Genomic DNA, 19,432 nt, shown 5'->3' with positions numbered 1-19,432 from the left:
AAAGGAACTTGCATCAAATTATACCTTCTAAAAAAAAATTTCCTAAGAAAATGCCTTATCCAGTAAAACCCCCTTGAAAATATATTTTAAAACATTATGGTTAATCAAAATTGCATAAGCGACTCCTCTGATCAGCCTTAACAAATGGCCTATGAATCAATTTACTAAAGCATTCTCCTAGTGTGTCACAGAAGCCCATTACAGGTTCTGAGAAGAATATGGAGAAGAGCTCTCCATTTCAAAATTTCTAATGAACGATCAACATACTTTAAAGAGGAAAAAAGCCTACCTTGGGTTCCGTTCCCTCCTTTCTATTTTTTAGAAATACCCTATTTTCCATACAATCATCTATATGGACCAATGATGAACAAGACCGACAAACTAAGTTTGTAAAATTCTCTTTTCATAAGAAGTTTATTTATGCAGTGCTCAGGGTCCTGTACAACAGAGTAAAAACATACATACTGTAATAAACAACAGTTTTGGTTTTAATACAAACATGAAAATCAATGAGAAGTGTTTAAGAAAGCAGTTGTAATGTGAGAAGGGTGGCAGCCAAAAGTGGTCATTCTAAAAACACAATTTACAGTTATTTTTTAAAATATTGGGATGCATTAAGTTCCCTTCAAAACTAAGTCTTAAGTCCCAACTCACACTCAACATAGAGCATATGATTCCTGCAGAAAGGCTAGAGAGACCAGCCCGCTAAACTTGCATTACCTACAGAAACAAACTCCAATGATCAGTGAAAGAGATGGGTCAAAGAATAAGGCAGCCTGAAATAATCAGACTGCACGTTACCATTAACGTTCAATTGAACAGCTCTTTAGTTAATCTAGAAATGAAGACAGAAGTCAGTCATCATTCTGTCCCAACCCCTACGAACTTCTAGTACAAATGGAGACCATCCTCTACGCAGCTGTTTGTCCATTTCCTCTCCAGCAGCAACACCAGCCATTTCAAGTCCAACAGAACAAGAAATCACGGTAGCTTTTGAGCGCAATCATCAGCCAAAGACACTGCCACCACAACAATAAAACCCTTAGCAATTGTCAGTGAGATGATTAGCATCTCACATGAAAGGAGAGACCAAATAATTCTCAGCAGCAGTAAAGAGACTTACAATAATCCATAGGATTTATAAATCTGAGGCTGAAAGTCTGATGCTGGCATAAGGCTCTGATGTCAAGGAACATTAGATGTGCCTATCAGCATAGGACCTAGACAACATTAAGTGTTAAAATGGCAAAGTGTTAAAACAGCAGTTCCATCATTTATTGACAGACGAGCTACTGACAAGTCTACACCCGAAAGGGTGAAGACTATCTGAAATATTGCAACCAGCCTCAAAAATAAGGTCAACCACAGAATTCTATGATACTCATTAAAGTAAGGGAATTTGAGAACATGCTCAAAAATGGGTTTGTTTCTCTACAAACAAAGTGTTAATCAATTACTGGAAATTTTAGTGGCATTTAGACACTGAGAATGTATAGTAAGCACACTGTTAGTTTTTCGTAACTACTTCAATTCCTCAGTTTTACAAATCTTCTATCCAATTTCAGATTTTTTCCTCCTTAAAGAAAGCTTACATATAGATACATTACTGTATGCATTTACAACACAGTACCTCTTTTAATCATTGTGTTTTCCATAACATTCATACTTAAAAAACACAGTAATTTAATTGTGTGATGGAAACATCAACTACCTATTGTACTTCTCCAAGATCTGATGTCCAAATTTAGTGACACAGAGCCAAGTATACATGCAATTACAGTGTCTTTAACCTTTTCCTGTCTTACACTTGCATTTTAGGTTTCATATTGCTTACACTGATTTAATTTCTGTGTAGTCTGTATACCCTAGAAGTACAGTGATAACTGTAGTCACAGTAACTATATGAAACTTCCTGAGATCGGGCAATAATGTAGTTGTTCATTGAGTAAAACCAATCATTTTGTAAAAGGAAATTGTGCTATAAATTAGGTACGTAAACATGTGCAACAACCAGCATAATTTTAAACAAACGGTATTCATGTACAAAGAGTTAGCTCCGAATGCAAAAGAGTAATTTAAGATTTAGAAAATAAGGAGTGAAAAACACAATTCCATCCTTCAGGTTTTATCCACTTGTAAATTAATATGGTTTTCTTTCTCATCTCAAGATGAGTTATCGCTTTAAAGATTGCTGACGGGCAATACCCAGTATCATGGTGGACAAGTTAGACTAACCACTTATTTTTCCAATCACTTTGAAAAATATATTTGGCTATGTTAAAGTAGAAGGATGGATCTGAGACAGTCCACATTTACTATTAAGCCAGAAACAAATCATTAAACAGATCTGTTTTGTGTAGGAAAAGAACATTCAGAGCATGCCTTAATCACCTCCCCAATTCTGCCTCAATTTCTTGAAGCATACACAAAGTCTTTCTGTAAAAGCATCCTTATCTCAAGAGAGAAGCATTGCTTGGCTGATCTATAGCTCTGTATTAAATACACTTTGGAGCACAAACTGACTAGAAGGCTCTTCAGTAGCTTAACATGATTTTATCCTACAAATACATCTGCGTGTAATCCACCATGGTGCACGTTCACCAAGTCCTCACGCTAAAAAGCCACAAGTAAACCAAAAAAACCCCATCATAAGGTTCTGGTTAGAGGAAAGCTTTACGTATGATTTTAATCATGAACAGAACTCATTGTAATCTGCTAGCTATAAAAAAAAAAAAAAAGGTTGGTAGCATATAAAATGCATTTTATATACCAGTAACTTACACAGTAAAATCTCCTTTTTCCATTTTAGAAAAAACAGGCAATATTCCTGCTGAGCCCAATTGCATGCTGCAGATTTATGAAGTTTAATTATGAATCTGATAGATCTTAATTCCAGTAACACTTATGAGTGCTACTTTGAGGCCAGACTAGAATAGCACAAATTTGAAGAAAACAAAACTGGTGAGTAAATTCATTAACTTTAAAATCAGCTTTAATTTTACCCTTAAGTGCAGTTGTCAATGTAAACAAAGCATGTTAACAATTCCAGTGAGTCGCAGGACACAGGTGATATTTTCATTTGAATTAAATATACCATGATTCCAATCACTTGACAGCAGGCTTTGAAGTAGATGGCTCTTACTGGCTCCTTTTGTCAGTCTAATTAAGAGTCAGGCTTACAGCCTCTGAACTGAGAGCAATTAGCTACCTAGGAGCTTTACTTGGCTGTTACATTTTATACATCGGAATGTAATAGACTGTGTTTATAGGAATAAATACATAGAATATTTCCACTGAGGACTAAACATCATTTGCATTGATGCACGCTATTAACAGGTTTGGTGCTGCTTGAAATCTGAAATGATCGATACACAGCAGCAAGGCAAATCTCAGTTTTAAAAAGTCTGTTTTCAGAAAGTGTTCATATGTGCAACATTTATTTGCATATGTGAGCAAGTGTGCATGAGAACACACAACTGGAAGCAGTGCAATACATTTTCTTGTCACAATTTAAAACTAGCTACTACATCATGACAGATCCGGAGTCACTGGAGGAGAAAAAGCCGCCCATTGTAATGTTACAAATTTTGAGTAAGTGTCCCTACCCGCACCACGATCTGCTTCTCTAAGAACAGATGACTCATTGTAGCTATCATCTCCTGTTAAACGCATCTAAATGTCTGGAGTATTTAATTAAGCACGGTCAAGTCTAATATGGATAAAGTCATTCCTGGTGGTAAGGATCCTTTATATTAACAGCACACTTTGTTTTTTTTAAAAAAATAGAGAGTCCTTTGAGGATTTTTTTTTTTTAAAACTTCAATTGTACTTGTGGATTGTCTAGAATAACGCAACAGGCAGATAAAGGATTTTCTCTGTAGTAGCAGAGGTGGAGATGCAGAAAGCTTCCTTCCACCTTCTGAGAAGGTATACGCCTCTACTGCTTACTAAGTGCATTTGTTTGATGTTTTGATGCAATTGTTCTATATGCATCTATAGACATGGATATGCACATGTATCATGTACACATACCTGGACTTTATTAACATTGGCATTTCAGTTTCTTACTTTGATCATAACTTAGTCTTTCTAATTTGAATACATGACAGATACGAACAAAAAGATTGAAGCCTCTCAGCAAAGGTGCTGTATCACAGGTTGCATTTGATCTGTATTCCCTCTGCTAGACAATACACATGCCCAGTGGCAATCTGACAAAAATAAACTTGTTTCATCTCCAAAATTGAAGAGTCAGACAATTACTAAAATAAACAATTTCTTATTCAGATGGTCACAAAGTGACAAGGTGTGTTGAAAATGCTAAGTCCACAGACAGAGGAACTCTCACTCAGAACAGGCACAGTCCAGTTCAGCTGAGCAGAGGCTCAGATTAAGGCCGTGTCCCTCACAGAAGAACACATCGGAAAAAGCTGCTTTTCTTTTGCTGGTCTGGTGTGATTTTGACTCCCTGGTTGCTGCCTTGCGGGCTATTGCCCTCCTGAAGACGCAAAGAATATTAAGTTACTTATTTATACTTAACACCTTCCAGCATCGTTGTAGGATCTTGCATCCATACTACATCTATTCATTTTGTCGCATTGCGCCTGCCACGTACAAAACCCATTGCTAAAATCAACAGGAGTCTTCACTCTTATTTGAGCCTTACGTCAGCCACTATGAGAAGTCAGAGAACCACATCTGCTACTGTTGGCTTCAACCAACAAGCACTGTGCCTAGTTGCCTTCTTTCTATAAACTCAAAAGACAGCTGAGATTAAAAAAAAAAAAAAAAAAAAAAAGAGTTGCAGGACATGTTTGGCTCTTGCTGAAACACGTAGGAATCGTCAGCAAGACCCAAAACATCACAGCTCTATCAGCACATGGCTGGTTCCACGCAGGTTGAATGCTCAGGAAAAGAGAAGGAATCTTTGTTAGCTTCATTTCGTAAGGAACAAACCAACATCAATATACGTTTACTGGTTGTACAAAAGATAACTTTTGCGAAAGCATCCTAAGAAATTATTTGGTTATCAAGAAAACTAATTAGTTCTTTTCCTATTTTTAAACATACTAGTTTGAAGACTACCCTGAAGTATGAAGTGGGCCTCCTATAGGTCTGATTTATAGGATTCTGTTTTTTAGACTTGCAAGAGCAAGAAATATCATTAAACTGCTCTACCACTCACTTGACTGTCAACATAAATAAAAGGCAATTTTATTTAGAAAACCTCAACCACTGCAGCTAATTCCTGAAATGCAGAGACAATTGTTTGTAAGTCAAGTTCAGAACGTAGCTTGACAAACATAAAAATAAACGTCTCTTTCCCCATGAAAGAGACCACAAAATATTTTTCATATCCCGTGAAACAGTACTTGCTGTTTGGCTTTTGGTTGGGTTTTTTCCTATTTAAGTACAGTGTGGACGAAGTAAAAGTTACTCACCAACTTCTTGTCCATTTTTGCTTTGATATCTCTTGCAAGAGTGAAAAATGCCTGTGATGAGTAAAACCGTTAAGTGTTACATGGTAAGTAAAATCTATTCCAACATTTTTCTTTAGTAACAAGCTGCCTTCCTGAGTGTCTACATACACTGAACTCCTGAAGAACGTCACGTTCGCAGGTCCCCCCTCCTTCAGGTTCTAACGCTCCTTTTCTACTCCACTACCTCCTTTCCGAGCCCGAAGACCCCACCAGCACACACCATCGCGGCAGCATGCCAGGGTTTGGTGCGCCGAAGCGTCGCCCTTTATCAATCGCATTTTGAATGCAAAGAGATAAGCTGAGTTTTTCAGCGTGCTGCTCTAACGCGGTTTGCTGTAACATCCTTGTGTTACACTCCAAGCACCAAATTAAATCATCCAGCAGAATGTGGGTTAGACAATGCCATCACGGAAGGTACTTAATAACCCACTTAAAGCATCTACAAACTGAGGTTTGCATCCAACCAGGATGGGCAAGTGTTATTGCTTGTTTGCACAAAGACAACAATAAATATAAGAGAAAGGTTAGAGTACTTACACTCTCTATGTTTATATTTGCTTTTGCACTGGTCTCCATAAACTTAATTCCAAAACTTGCAGCAAGCTGAACAAAAGCAGGTTTCATGTTAGTTGGGTAATTTGGGGGAACAGTTGCAAACACAACCCACCGCACAGGATCTGCCCCTCTGGGCGTGACTCACAGCAACTTGGGGATGTCCTCAAGCAGAACAAGTGGCAGAAATGAGGAACTACATCTCATTCCTATTAGCATCTGTTCTTACTGTATTTTGTTCTTCTGTTTTACACTCCACACACATTTTAATCTGCTCCTTTGTCTTAATTTTTTTTTTTCTTACGTGGATATCTTGTCAGTCTTGTAACATCTGCCATGCATAGCTGTATCTTCTCTACCTTGACTAAGTAATATCTGATGCCAGAAAAGACAATCCTGTCTACCTTCCCTCAGTGGCTTTCAGCCAGACACACACAATTTTCTAAATATCAAGCTCTAGCATGCTTTTTCTTCCCCTCGCTAAGAAAAAAATCCATTGCTTTGCACCCAACACACCTTGACCAGATAATCAAGAGGAATTCGTAACACAGACTCATCTTTTTACCAGAGTGGGGAAACATACTGCAATTACAGCTTGGGAAATGTTCAATAGTTCTGCTTGGAAATACCACCGAGGCACCAAAGCAGCGTACAAACAATAACGAATGTAATTTTTACGCTCTGAAAAGTCAAAGTTGAAATACGTTCACTCACCTTCTCCCCTTGCTCTCGAGAAACTTGTCTTTTGTCATTTGCATCACATTTGTTCCCAAGGATCATTTTTTCAACATCTGGAGAGGCGTGCTGAGACAGAAACAGACCAGAAAAAGGGCTTTGCCTTTAGACAAACGTCGTCAAAAAGATGAAGCACACAGCAAGTACACAACACGGAGATGCTGGCACTAAGCGTCTTCTGCAGATTTACGGGCTCCCCCCAACCCCTCATCCCAGCCGCTCGCTGCAGGCACTGGCAGCCCAGCACGTCCTGCACAGAGACAGCTCTTAGAGCACTTGTGGCGGCAGGAAAACATTAACTTTTAGATCCCTGCATCACTAGGAGGACTGTGGTCCCCACGGCTGGCTCCTGTGTGCAAATTATCCTTAACCGAGACGTTCCACAAGTTGTTACTGATTTTCATTCAATTTATTTTCCAAGTACCCTTCAGCACAAGAATTCAAGAGAAACTTAACAATTCTGAAGCACTTAGGTTTCAATTGCTTTTGGAGAAAGAAATAGCATCTTTAATGTTCAGTAAGCAAATGGAAAAATTACCTCTTCGATATTCCTGACCCAGTTCCGAATATTTTCAAAAGACTTTTCATTGGTGATGTCATAGACTAACATAATGCCCTAAAGATTAAAAAGAAGACAGATTGTTTCAGCCAGTGTCAGTTTACACAGGAGTTAAAGACTCATCTGCAGCAGAAAGGAGCAACTTAACAAAGACTATTTTTAAAACAGTCGGTTCACAGCTCCACGTAACATTTAATCACAGTTTGCCCCTTGCTAGATAAGGTGTGCAGGACGCATGCTTATAGCATGAGTCACGGAGGAAAGGTGCCTCCAGGAGCTCCCACGTTGTCCCAGCACCGCTGGAAACAGGAACACCACTGCAAATACTTAGTTAGGCTGAGTTTATGTGTCGGGAGAAAAGGCAGTTGTGTGTGTCCCACATTAAACCCAGCTGATGTGGCTGTGAAAGACGAAGCGCCTGGTTTAGCTTTAGCACGACCCGTATCGCTCCTACCATCGCTCCCCTGTAGTAGGCGGTTGTGATGGTTCGAAATCGCTCCTGCCCGGCAGTGTCCCTGGAACAGACAAAACACAGGGCTCACACAGGCCACCTGCATCAGGCTCAAGTCAAAGCCGCCAAAAATTTTAAATAGTGTTGAAGCAGTCTTTCGGTGCACTAGAGTTATCTTGTCGTTTCTAAGGATCAGAAACCGCTACAGAGCGCAACAGGCATAAAGTCTCAATGACATCACCGCCCCACACCATGCAGACGCATTATCAGACACTAATGGGTGTGGCGTTAGAAGAAAAGTCTTACCATATCTGTAGTTTAATTCTCTTGCCATCTAGTTCTATAGTTCTAATTTTAAAATCAATACCTGAAAAGAGAAGTAACTAAATTACTCACAGGTTCTGCCAAAGACCAAATTAACACTCTTCCCTCTAATTTTACTGCTCAGGTTTCCCGTTCTGAGGAGCAGCCCCAGCAAAGCAGCCCCCCCCCCGCCCCCAGCCAGCGACTTCGCAGACGCAGGTGAGACCCCGCAGCGAAGCCAAGAGCCACCGCGACACCGGCTGAGCCTACGCCCGTCTCCCCGCGGCGAGTAAACCAACAGCACCCGGAGCCGCGGCTGCAGAGCCGGGCTTCGCACCAGCGACTAACCCGGCACCGAGCCTCGGCGCCTCCGGAGCCACCCGCGATGGCAGCGAACCCGCCGCCCGGGCCGTAATCAAACTCCTCCGGGCGGAACGAGCCGCTGCCCGGCCGCGCCAGGCGGGACCACCGGGGCCCGGGCCGGGCCGGGCCGGTCACCTCGGCGGAGCTGGGGCGCAGCCGCCACCCGGCGTCCCTCACCGATGGTGGAGATGAAGGTGGCGTTGAAGGCGTCCTCGGAGAAGCGGAAGAGCGCGCACGTCTTCCCCACACCCGAGTCGCCGATGAGCAGCAGCTTAAAGAGATAGTCGTACGTCTTCGCCATGTTCGCGGGCACCGCCCCTCCGGCCGTGCCCGCCCCCCGCGCCGCCTCACGGGCCGCGCTCGCCGCCCGTCACCGCTCGCCGCGCGCTTACTGGCCGAGGCCGGCGCGCGTCACCGCGGAGTCCGGCAGGAAGCGCGCGGAGCCGGCGCTCCATTGGCGGGCGGCGCGATTGGCAGCTGGCCCCGCTGCGCGTGCCCGGTCGAGCGTCACTTCCTGCTGCGGGCGGAAGGCGCGTGCAGCCGCGCTCACGCGAGGCGAAGCCGGGCGGTTCAGTGGGTACGTCACGGCTCGAACTGCCGGCGGCTTGGCATGGCTCTCCGTGACGTCACCCGAACACAAGGGCTACAAAAAGACCAGGAGGAGACCTCGGTACCGTGAGCAATTGTTTAATATGAAACATCAATAACAGGCGCACCGCAGAGGGTGACACTACTGCTCGAGTACAGCTTCTACTGGGGCGTATATAAAAATGACTAATCAACTGTGAAAAGCTACAGCTGCTACCGATAACCTGCAGAAATGGAAAACAAGGGGGATCCCCTGGCCCCGGCGCAGCTCGTGCTCTCCTGCGTGCCGCACCAGCGTTGGCGGCCGCCGCCGCCTCCAGGAGCACGCGCTGGAGGGGCTCGGGGCCACACCGCGGGTGTCAGTGGTGGGAGGCTGCCTTCAAGCTACGCCCAAAGCCCCGCATGTGTCTGGACTGTTCATAACTTAATGGTTCTTCCAGGATACAGAGAGAGAGAGAGAGAGAGGAACGATATGTTAAATGCAGAGAAGAGTTTCGGTTTCTGTTGGCCGCAGGGATTTCTTCACCGTTTCATATACAGTTCAGTTCGTTTAGTGTCTGGTCCAGTGTCTGATGCAGCCCCAAGTTCTCCTCTTTTGCTTGAGCAAGTTTTTCTGATGAGAAAGAAGAAAAAACCAAGACTTAACCCGCATTATTTTATAGCCGCTTCTCTTTAAATAAACCTGTGATTACTTACCTTCGCGTTCAAGACAACACTGTAACTGCATCTACAAAACAGGGCCAAGTTTTTTGGTAATTGCTCCAATTTAGTGAGGTTTCTGGACACATCTTACGTGTAACGTGACAGTCTTGTGTTCTGATGTAATGTGATTTACAGGACACGTCCGTCAGGAGCTGTTGTTAACCAGCCAGACAGTGCACCACAAGTACACCCCGAACACGCCCAAAGCTTTTCACTGCTGCACGCGTCCTTGGGAACGTTCAGGCGCCTGCCCACACGCCGGGTCCTGCTGACCTCGGGGACGCCTGCCCTGACCTCATCTGCCGTGCCCGGCATGAAGAGCTGAACTAACTTTCAGTGCCATTACTAGTATATTTTGGGTGAATTCTAAGGAAATAAAGCCCCAAAGCTGAAAGGTAGAGGTATCTTGTTTTTATTGAGCTGAGTTCTTCCAGAGGAGGCTGAAGGCTCACTGGTGGAAGCTGCAGAGAAGTGACAGGTACAGAAAAGCTTAAGAAATGGAGTGACCAGAGCGGCCCTTGTGCCCCCCCGTCGGTGCAGCTCACAAAGAGGTCATGTCATTGAGAGCATGGTCAAGCTCCTCACTGATTGCTTTGTACTTCAGCTTCTGAGCGTACAGCTCGTCTAGCGGTCACAAGGGCAGAAGGCACATTTCAGCAAGAAATGCAGAAAAACAGTCCAGAGGAAGAGGTGCGCAGGAGGAGACATGGAGACAGTCGGAAGGCAGCAGCCAAAGCGGTTGGGGAGGAAAACAAAAGAAAACAGATGCGTAACTGAGTATCGGTACGAAAGCAAAACATCCACACAGCTGTCAGGTTAGAAGCTTTGTCTACGTTTCCCTTTTTTTTAATCGCTCAAAAGGATTTTTCGGTAATCAGATTACATAGGGCTGCCATCTTGTTAGGAACAGAAGGTGCCCTTGAATCCCTGTATCCATGAGTTGGCCAGAGGCGGGTTATTGCGACCCAAGTGTTTTTGAAAGAGAACAAACCTCTTTCAGGAAAATGTCCTCTGGCTAGGAGGTGCCATGCGGGACAGACGCATCACACTGACCTACCGATACACCTGACGAGCAATTCTGTCCCTTCCCAATAAAATATCATACTCCTAGAATTTTGTTTTCTGATTTGAAATTGGCCACTTCTAAATGAAACTAGAGTAATGTCATACCTTCCAGGTCATCGATAGACTTTTCCAGTTTGGCAACAGTTCTCTCCGCAAATTCAGCACGAGTTTCAGCCTAAAGAAAATAAAGAGAGTAATTGGACACTGTTTAAAAAACTGTGCCCAAAACCAGTTTGGGGATGGAGAAACTTACTTCTTTAAGCTTGTCAGAGAGAATCTTGATTTCTTCTTCGTATTTATCTTCTTTCTCTGAGTACTGTGAAAACAATAAACACTCTTTAAGCAACAATAAATGTTTATGAAACCGTGACCTATTTATAACCACTTTTCCTTTCACGGCAGCTGCAAACACCCCTTCCATGACATTTCAGCCTCTGGCCCATAAACCATCATTTTAACACCTGGGATGTCCAAGTTCCTTTGTGTGTCACCTTAGACCTTAATGGGGTTACCCTCTGCAGCGCAAAACCAGCTGAAAGTGCAAGAGAAGGTGAAGCCTTCCACACCGTGCCAGGCTAGCCAGAAACAATGGTTTCGGGAAATCAGGATGTTTAGCAATTTTATTTATTAAGAGGGCAAAAAGCACAAAAAGAGTGTGAGCAGAAAATGAAGAGCAGCCAGTGGTGTACTGGTGTGGGAAACAGAGATTTAGGTGCTGGCTTGAAGCAGTGTTGCAGATAATTACCAGATCACTGGCTTGGGTTTGGGCAGAACTGATTCAGTGTCATCAACAGCCTCTGTTAAACAGGCAGGCAGCTAAACCCTTCCGCTTTCTTTGTATTTCTGGCATATTCCTATGGATTTTATTGACGAGGTTTGACTTTGCCCCATCCCTTAGTTTACAGCAAGAACCAACCTTTTCAGATTGAGCTTCCAGAGACTTCAGGTTGTTAGTGACATTCTTTAACTCCTCTTCAAGGTCGCTACATTTACTACAGGAAAAAAAAAAAGATATAAATTACTACTGTCCCTGTTATGACTTAATTTAATTTTCAGGAAGTCTAAAAAGACAAGAGATGAAGTAATTATTGTCTGAAAGGGGAAAATTGGGTATATAGAGTACAAAGAAGCTTTTCTACACATACAATGTGCCTGCCTACCAGTAGTAGATTTTTCTAATGAAACAGAGCTTTGACCTTTTCTGTATTCTAAATGGCTTCCGTGTATCTGAAGCTACTCACACTTCGGACACCTCTGCACGCTCTTCAGCTCTTTCCAGTTCACCCTCCAAAATAACCAGTTTACGGGCAACCTGTGAAGAGACAATAGCTGTATTTCCTATACACTTCCCTCAAAGCACTACGCTCGTGCTTTCCTTCTGAGTGATGGAATTAGATTAAAACATACATGTACAGACATGACAGACTCTTTCCCCAAATAAGCTGAATTTCAGCATGTTCTTTGCATTAACTATCTAAGGTGCTGCGAAAGTCACTATTAAAATTACTCCGTTTGGGGAGTGTTCTAAAGTCGAACAGTCACACAGTGAAAAGCGCACAAACGATGACTAAACTGAAGAGTAACAAAGTTGTTCACAGTTCTCCTGTATGTCGACTCATTTCCTTATCCCTTTTACCTCCTCGTATTTGCGGTCAGCCTCTTCAGCAATATGCTTGGCCTCCTTCAGTTGCATTTCTTGAATTTCCATTTTCTCTTCATCTTTCATTGCTCTGTTCTCAATAACCTTCATTCCTCTGCAGAAGTCAAAGCAAGTGTGTTTAATGTAGAAGCATTTTAGCACTTTTTCAGTATTTGTAACCAAAAAGCGGCCCGTTACACCCATACTATCATGTTCCTCAAGGCTAACAGAATTACTCATTTAAGCTTGTACAAAAGGCACCTATAGTACTGGGTCTCTGACCTGCAGTGCACATTAGCACACTCAGGTACTAAATTATAGGGGAATATTTTATTCATTTATGTTCAACTTTTTACAGGGGGGAAAAAAAAAAAGGAAACATACCTCTCGCTCTCATCTGCTGCTTTCTCCGCCTCCTCCAGTTTCTGCAAGGCTGTGGCCAGCCGCTCCTGGGCACGGTCCAACTCTTCTTCCACTAGCTGGATACGTCTGTTCAGAGCTGCCACCTCGCCTTCGGCCTGTAGGAAACACAACCGCCCAGGACGGAGGTTATGGACCAGCCGCTTCCCGGCTGACAAACGTTCTCAACTAATCGGTTTCCTTACAGCTGCAAAGGCTTCTCCTCGGTGTGTGCAGGGGAGCTCTAGGAACCTTTCTGCCTCTGCATTTGTTTGTTTAAACTATGGCATCTCAGGAATTTCAAGGTATGGAGTATGTGCTTCTCCTTTCTTTGTTAATGGTACTTATCATTCCTGCCATACAATGGAGGATTCGACACCGGTTGCCAACAGAGAAGTATTTGCAGATCACTGCAAAGGGCTGGATCTACCCATAGGATTCCAAAGTTAAAGCCCCAACTGTTTCCATAATGGCTCGTTCCAAAAACTTCAGAGTTGATTTCCCTGATCTTGGTTTCATCTCTGATTGTAGCAATATCCTGTCACAGCACACTGCTGAAGTTAAAGCCATCTCGTTACCCATTCTGGGCTCCTGAGCCTGCAAATGCTATATAATCTTTCCGCGGTCAGCTGGGCAGATACAGTTGGCCTCAGCATGGGAGAGTCAGTCGTCTTTGTAACATATATAGGGCAAAATTAAGTATAGTCTCAAAGTAAGTTCACTTTCCTTTTTCATTGCTTCCTGTGGTACTTAAGGCATTAGGCAGAAAGCATTTCTTAATGTCTGTTTATATATAATTGAATAAACTGTGCAGTAATTGGAAACACTATTAATGTTTAAAAAACAGACTAGATAATAAATTGAGAGGTTGTTGGGAGAAGAGCTCACATACAGACAATATGAACCAATTGGTGTCCATAAATCCATTGTGTTTATTAAGATATGGCTCCTTTAATTGCTCATTATTTGAAGGAAAATAAAGCCCCACTTTAATAACTTCCAGGTTTGCACACTTAATTGTCCCCAAATCTGACCATGATTACGATATGTAAGATTAACTTTAAAAGGAAAAAAAAAATCAGTTTTACAGGCTCTAGATCCTGGAAAAGCAATTGCTTTATGTTAAATACTTGGAAAAAAATATTTGGTTTGCTGCAGCTTCTCAAATTTGGTTACTGACCGCTCCTCCTAAGCTGGAGGAAGTGGTTTCCATTCATAGCTGTCCCATCTTGGAAGGATTTCAGTGACTGACCCAAATGGAGGCCGACCCAGGATTCCTCTAGTCGTAAATTATCCGCATTTCATTTGTTTTCTACCCAGTCCTATGTGTTTAACTCTTGATTAAGGCATCGATCATGTAGAAAACTGGCATCTGTTATGTGGCAGTCTAAACTCCTTCCACTAGACAGGCCGCTTTTAAGTCATATTTTAATTAAGCGAGATTCCAAAGCTATGGAGACGGGGCCACGGGGAAGCTGGAGTTAGTCTGGCTCCACCTCTGCCAGCAGCAGCCCGCAGTCCTTATACGGTAAAACTAACTCGCTGACATGTGATAAAATAGCAGGAAGATGCCGGGAAGGCTGATCACACACAAATCTAAGTGAAACCAGCTGTCCAGCCCCGGGAGAGCCGCACACTAGTGGAGAGTTCTCATTTCTCTGTGAAAACCAGGAGGGAAAGTTATTTTCCAACAGTTCGGACATTTCCCAGCTGTGCTGGAGCCAGCGGTGCGGCGCCGAGAGGCGGGAACTCCCCGCTCGTTGTCATGCAGCGCTTTTTCCTAATTAAACCACCATTTCCTACGAAACTCATAACCGTTTCCCGATGCCGATCGGTGCTCGCAACGCTTTTTCCGAAGGGAACGGCCCCAAAGCGCGATAAGCAGCGGGCGCCTGGGATGAGCCGCCGCGCCGTGCCCGGTGCCCCCGGAGGACGGTGCGGGCGAGGCGCTGCAGCAGCGCCGGCGGTTTCCGCAGGGAGCTTTGCGGAGCGGAGCAGCGAAGGGGACAGCTGAGGAATGAAGGCAGCCGGCGGCCGAGCCGTCCTCCCGGAGCAGGGGAGAGCCAGGCACGCCCCAGCGAGAGAGAGCCAGAGACAGGAAGGAAGGAGCAGGGCAGCCCGGGAGAGAGCGACCGAGAGAGGCGAGCAGGCAGCCCGGGCGGTCTCACTTTCTCCCGCAGGTCCCGTTCCAGGTCCAGCTCCCGCTGGAGGACCTGGGCGCGATCCTCCGCCTCATCCGCCTGTTGCTGCAGGCACTGGATCTTCCTCTTCACCGCTTCCAGGGAGCTCGGCGCGGCCATGGGCGCGGCGCTGGCGGCGGGCAGGGCGCGGAGGTGCTGCACGTGGCGGCGCGCGGCCCCGCGCCTTTCAATGGGCCGATGACGTCACGCCACTGGAGATGGAGGTGGGGGTGGTGACGTAGAGGAGTCGGCGCAAGCAGCGCAGGGACAGTCGCGCCGCGGGACCGCCCCCCCCGGTTCCCCTCCCCGCCTCCCATCCCGCGAGGGTCCCCGCTGCCACCCCGGGCCCGCTCCGAGCTGCCCCGGGTGCCGCATCACTCGTGATGCAAAACCGGCTGCAAATGGCCCGGCGGCGGGACTCCCGGGCTTCCCGGGCCAGCTCGGCCATCCTGAGGACCCCAAAGGTGGGGTTCAGCAACGTGCCGCCCGGTCCTGCCCTCCGGTGTGTTACGTGGGCCCACGCAGACCCCGGAGAAGCCAAACCTAACCCCTCTGACAGCAAAATGAACGGAGCATGGGGCTGGGGAGCTGGGACTGGATTTTAAGCCTGCTATGTGCTGACGCCAAACTACATCCTTACGCCACAGCACCTCCCTGCTGCTGTCCCAGCTGCCCTGAAAGAGCACCATTTTGTTTAGTTCAATTAAAGGAGATTTCATCCTTTCCTAACCAATTCCCGCCCACAAACTGCCCCCCATTTCGGACACCACCCCCCCCAGGCGCAGTGCTACGAATCCCCCTTTGGGTACCTGTTAGACACCGGGAACGGCTGCATCTGCCCTACACCGGGTGCAGAACAGCCAGCCCGAGCTCATTTTGGCAGAGCGGACAGGAGACTTCTGTACCTGAAACTAACACTGCCTTCCCTATCCCCCAATCAAAGTATTGCAATACAAACATTGTCAGCAGTTCTACCATCAGTGTACTACATACAAAATATACGGAGCATAGTTACAGGCAAATATTAGCTGTAGGTAGGTACGTACATCAGTGGCCTTCTTTTCAGCCTGCTCTAGTTTTTCCTGGGCATCTTTGAGAGCCTCCGAGTACTTATCCAGCTCATCTTCAGTTCCTTTCAACTTTTTCTGCAGAGCTACCAGCTCATCTTCTACCTTTCAAGAGAGAAAAAAAAAAAGAGCAAACCCAAAGTGAGCATTTTGATCTATTATCAGTTACAGTTTAATATGGTTAAAAACCTCTCTTTACTATTAGGTTTAACCTAACATAACATACACAGTCTCAAAAGACCAGATCAAAGTTCTGCTGGGGCAAGTTACGCTAATGACTGGTAGCAGTTGCCAGGAAGAGATCATTAGAAACATATCATCCTTAGAACAACATTTCCTCCCACTGCACACACAGGATCTGGTTTAATAAATAACTTGGTATAAGCCCTTTTTCACCTTATTTCTATTTTGGACTCCACAAGACCCTGCCACAGTTAGTTGTACAGCATAATTACAAGTGTTTTAAAATTATGTCCTTGGGTTTGTTCTAACACTATTACCCAGTGATTTATTATTCCTGTATAGTTAGGAAAAATGAGTGGTCGTTCCCTGATCATCTTTTGCCAAACATGACACTTGGGAAGCAGAGGGAACAGGTCTGGCTCACGACAGACCCTTGCTGTCAGCGGGAGCCGGGACTCGATGACCTCCAGACGTCCCTTCCAGCCTCAATTATTTGATAACTAATTGTGGGCCCACAAGGTATCCTACCATGAAGTGCAGACTCTCTCCGCCATACCATATAAATCCATATTGTATGCTAGAATGGTACTATTTATAACCCGCTGGGAGACTGTTTAGTGACAAACTGTCTCATGCTCCCTGAAGAATTCACATTATCAGGAGGCTTGCTGCTGATAAGGGTGGCCTGCAAACCCATCTGCTCCATCATTTCATTTGCAATACAAAACAGCTCAGTCTGCAGAGAAACTGATTTAACCATTTCGCTCTGCCTTCACATAAATACAGTCAATCAGAATAGTTCACTCAAAATAGGTTGTGTTTTAGCACACTGACTTTCTTCATTCTAGCTTCAAAGATAGCTTAACAACATTTTTGGTAGCATGCTATTCTTGAATGTTGTTATGTTGCTACACTTTACCAGATAGTGTAAGAGAACTGAATAGGCTCACTTGGATGCTTTAACAGAAGGACAGTAAGCAGGATGAAGGAGGTGATGCTTACTTTCTGTATGACATTAAAATAACTACTGGAGTACTGTACCCACATTAAAAAAAAAAAACCAATTAAAAAATTTGAGACAATGCAGAAAGCAGGAGTAAGCTCAAAGACTTATTTTTCTCTTTTAGCTTTTTATTGTACATTATCTTCATACAGGTACTTGAAAATTCCCACAGGTGTGTCATTTATCACTCTGTAGGAAATCACCTTTGATAACTCAATGTAAAGGAAGGCCAAGCATTCAGTCACCATTAACTGCTGTGGCTGTTACTGAGTGCAGAAAGATTAGCTGAGGAAACTGTGGCCCAGCAGAACAGCATCTGATCAACACCTCTGAAGCTAGGAAAGAAACAGGGACTATGTACACGTGGCGATGCGTGCAGCTTGCAGAAAGTCACTGTAATAACACAGGAGAGACAAGTAGTTTTCCTTATGTTGGGGGTGGAGGGGGAAGACAGCAGCAGCTGACGCTGAAAGTTTAGTTACATCATCCAGAATCTCAAACTGAACTTGAACATATGAAATATTTGGCCAAATGAAGCTAATGTATTAGAGCAGTCCGGAAGATGTAGTAGAAGCAGCCACATTTAAAGAACATAAAAAGAAAAGACATGGTAATACTACAAGAAATAATGTAATAAACTTGAGTGTAGTCAAGTTTCAAGATCGTTCTGAAAATACTATAGCTCAAATATGAGGTAGATACCCGCAACAAAGAACACTGAAAAACAAAGTAATATGAAAATGTTATCATTAAAATTCAGTTAAAAGAAGAGCTTTCAAATTAAGATATTTCTGATTATTCTTAGCAAAAAAAATAATACAACATTATCTACTGTTGAGTCACAGCTGGCACCTCAAGGGGCACTCTATATACCAAGGACTAGTTAAGTGAACTTTAATCACTTCAAGGAGAGGCTCAATTAATGTTTAGACATAGCTGATTCTTCAGGAGGCATTAACACTAGTCCTACAGATGTTCAAGGTATACAAGCTTTGATTTCGAGTATGTGAGGCCTTTTCCATGGAATCACAAGCACAAGAAAATTAAGGCAATTATGTAAGAGTCAAGAAAACTTAAGACAAAGTACTCAATAACCTGTGGATAGTGCTAATTTTGCAAAGACTCAGATGGCTAAAAAGATAAGTTAATACCTAGCCCTGGCTGTATGAGAGTAACATCACAAAAAGGCAAAAGATGTCAAAAGAAGATTAACAGAAAACTCAACTTCAAATTAATTTGCTTGCTGAATCAGAAAGTTGCAACATAGTGTTTTGTTACACTTACTTCCACATCGCAAACACACAATTTATTGATTTTATTTCTACTTACCTGTTTGCATTTGTCCTCAGCTGCCTTCTTATCTGTCTCAGCCTGCTCTGCTCTGTCAATGGCATTCTCCTTGTCTAACTTCAACATCTGCATCTTTTTCTTGATAGCTTCCATTTTTGCTAAACAATAGGTTGTATCTGTCACACAACTGAAAGAATTCCAAAGAGTAAAGTTTTAGGTTTTTAACAGCTTGGGCAGAGGAAGAAGTCGTACCCAGCCAAGTCACAGGGAAAATGAGCTCAAGTGGTTGTAGAGAGCTTTAAACCCAGAGACCCCTGGACAAAACCCAGATCTATCGGCCTCTTCTCTGATCTCTCATACACAGTCTTTCTAAGGAATGAGCTGGAACAGACTCACTACAGGAATCTTCAGCACTCCATCATCTCCTTATTTGGGTCCTGTTTTCTTAAAGAGAAAACTGTTTCCATTTTTAAGCTTCTGACAGAAGCAAAAGTGTTGACATATGAACACATGCTTGAAAGAAAGCTTATTAGCACCCCTCCGTGTTTGCAGAGCAATTAAACAGCCCAACAGATCCATGGGAATGACCTGGCTTCTTATAATAATGGCATAAGACTAACGAAGGAAAGGGAAGGATCTTTTTGGATAACTCCAAAATAAATCCATGCATAAAATGGAAAAAAAAATCTACACTTAAGAGGTAGCTAAATTTATGTTATGGAAAGATGCAGGATATGTTATGAGACAGCAGGGGGCTTTTGCTGTGAAAATAAGCACTGGTGTTAAGGAAGTAGCTATAATCTACAATAGTATAATACATAACAGAGGTCAGATTTAGATCACAAGTTCAGGCTCAAAGGCCTCCAGTGAGTT

At 43.8% G+C, this 19,432-nt stretch overlaps 2 protein-coding genes across 6 annotated transcripts; both read right to left on the bottom strand.

The window, feature by feature from the left end:
• Positions 1-395: 395 nt before the first annotated feature.
• On the bottom strand, positions 396-8,775 carry RAB8A (RAB8A, member RAS oncogene family). Of its 2 annotated transcripts, none has more exons than XM_075736185.1 (8): positions 8,621-8,775; positions 8,084-8,144; positions 7,781-7,841; positions 7,306-7,383; positions 6,747-6,836; positions 6,018-6,083; positions 5,442-5,492; positions 396-4,498 (listed from the first exon to the last, which is right to left on the bottom strand). In XM_075736185.1, exons 1-8 carry the CDS (start codon positions 8,742-8,744, stop codon positions 4,406-4,408), a joined length of 624 nt encoding a protein of 207 aa, XP_075592300.1. In that variant the 5' UTR covers positions 8,745-8,775; the 3' UTR covers positions 396-4,405. The 2 variants fall into 2 exon arrangements, with proteins under 2 accessions (XP_075592300.1, XP_075592301.1); XM_075736186.1 differs by having other exon boundaries at positions 950-1,205; positions 8,621-8,771.
• A 339-nt stretch (positions 8,776-9,114) lies between these two features.
• Positions 9,115-18,940, bottom strand: TPM4 (tropomyosin 4). 4 transcript variants are annotated; one of them, XM_075776282.1, is made up of 9 exons: positions 18,599-18,940; positions 16,063-16,188; positions 12,822-12,955; positions 12,435-12,552; positions 12,040-12,110; positions 11,715-11,790; positions 11,052-11,114; positions 10,904-10,973; positions 9,115-10,357 (listed from the first exon to the last, which is right to left on the bottom strand). In XM_075776282.1, exons 1-9 carry the CDS (start codon positions 18,710-18,712, stop codon positions 10,275-10,277), a joined length of 855 nt encoding a protein of 284 aa, XP_075632397.1. In that variant the 5' UTR covers positions 18,713-18,940; the 3' UTR covers positions 9,115-10,274. The 4 variants fall into 4 exon arrangements, with proteins under 4 accessions (XP_075632397.1, XP_075632396.1, XP_075632399.1 ...); XM_075776281.1 differs by having other exon boundaries at positions 9,115-9,644; positions 18,599-18,886; XM_075776284.1 differs by lacking the exons at positions 16,063-16,188; positions 18,599-18,940 and adding an exon at positions 15,005-15,213.
• Positions 18,941-19,432: the final 492 nt, after the last annotated feature.

Source organism: Balearica regulorum, chromosome 26 (genome assembly GCF_011004875.1).
Source record: "Balearica regulorum gibbericeps isolate bBalReg1 chromosome 26, bBalReg1.pri, whole genome shotgun sequence".
NCBI classification, from domain to species: Eukaryota; Metazoa; Chordata; class Aves; order Gruiformes; family Gruidae; genus Balearica; species Balearica regulorum.
Note: the sequence above shows the minus strand (reverse complement) of the source record. Positions and strands in the feature narration are given on the sequence as shown.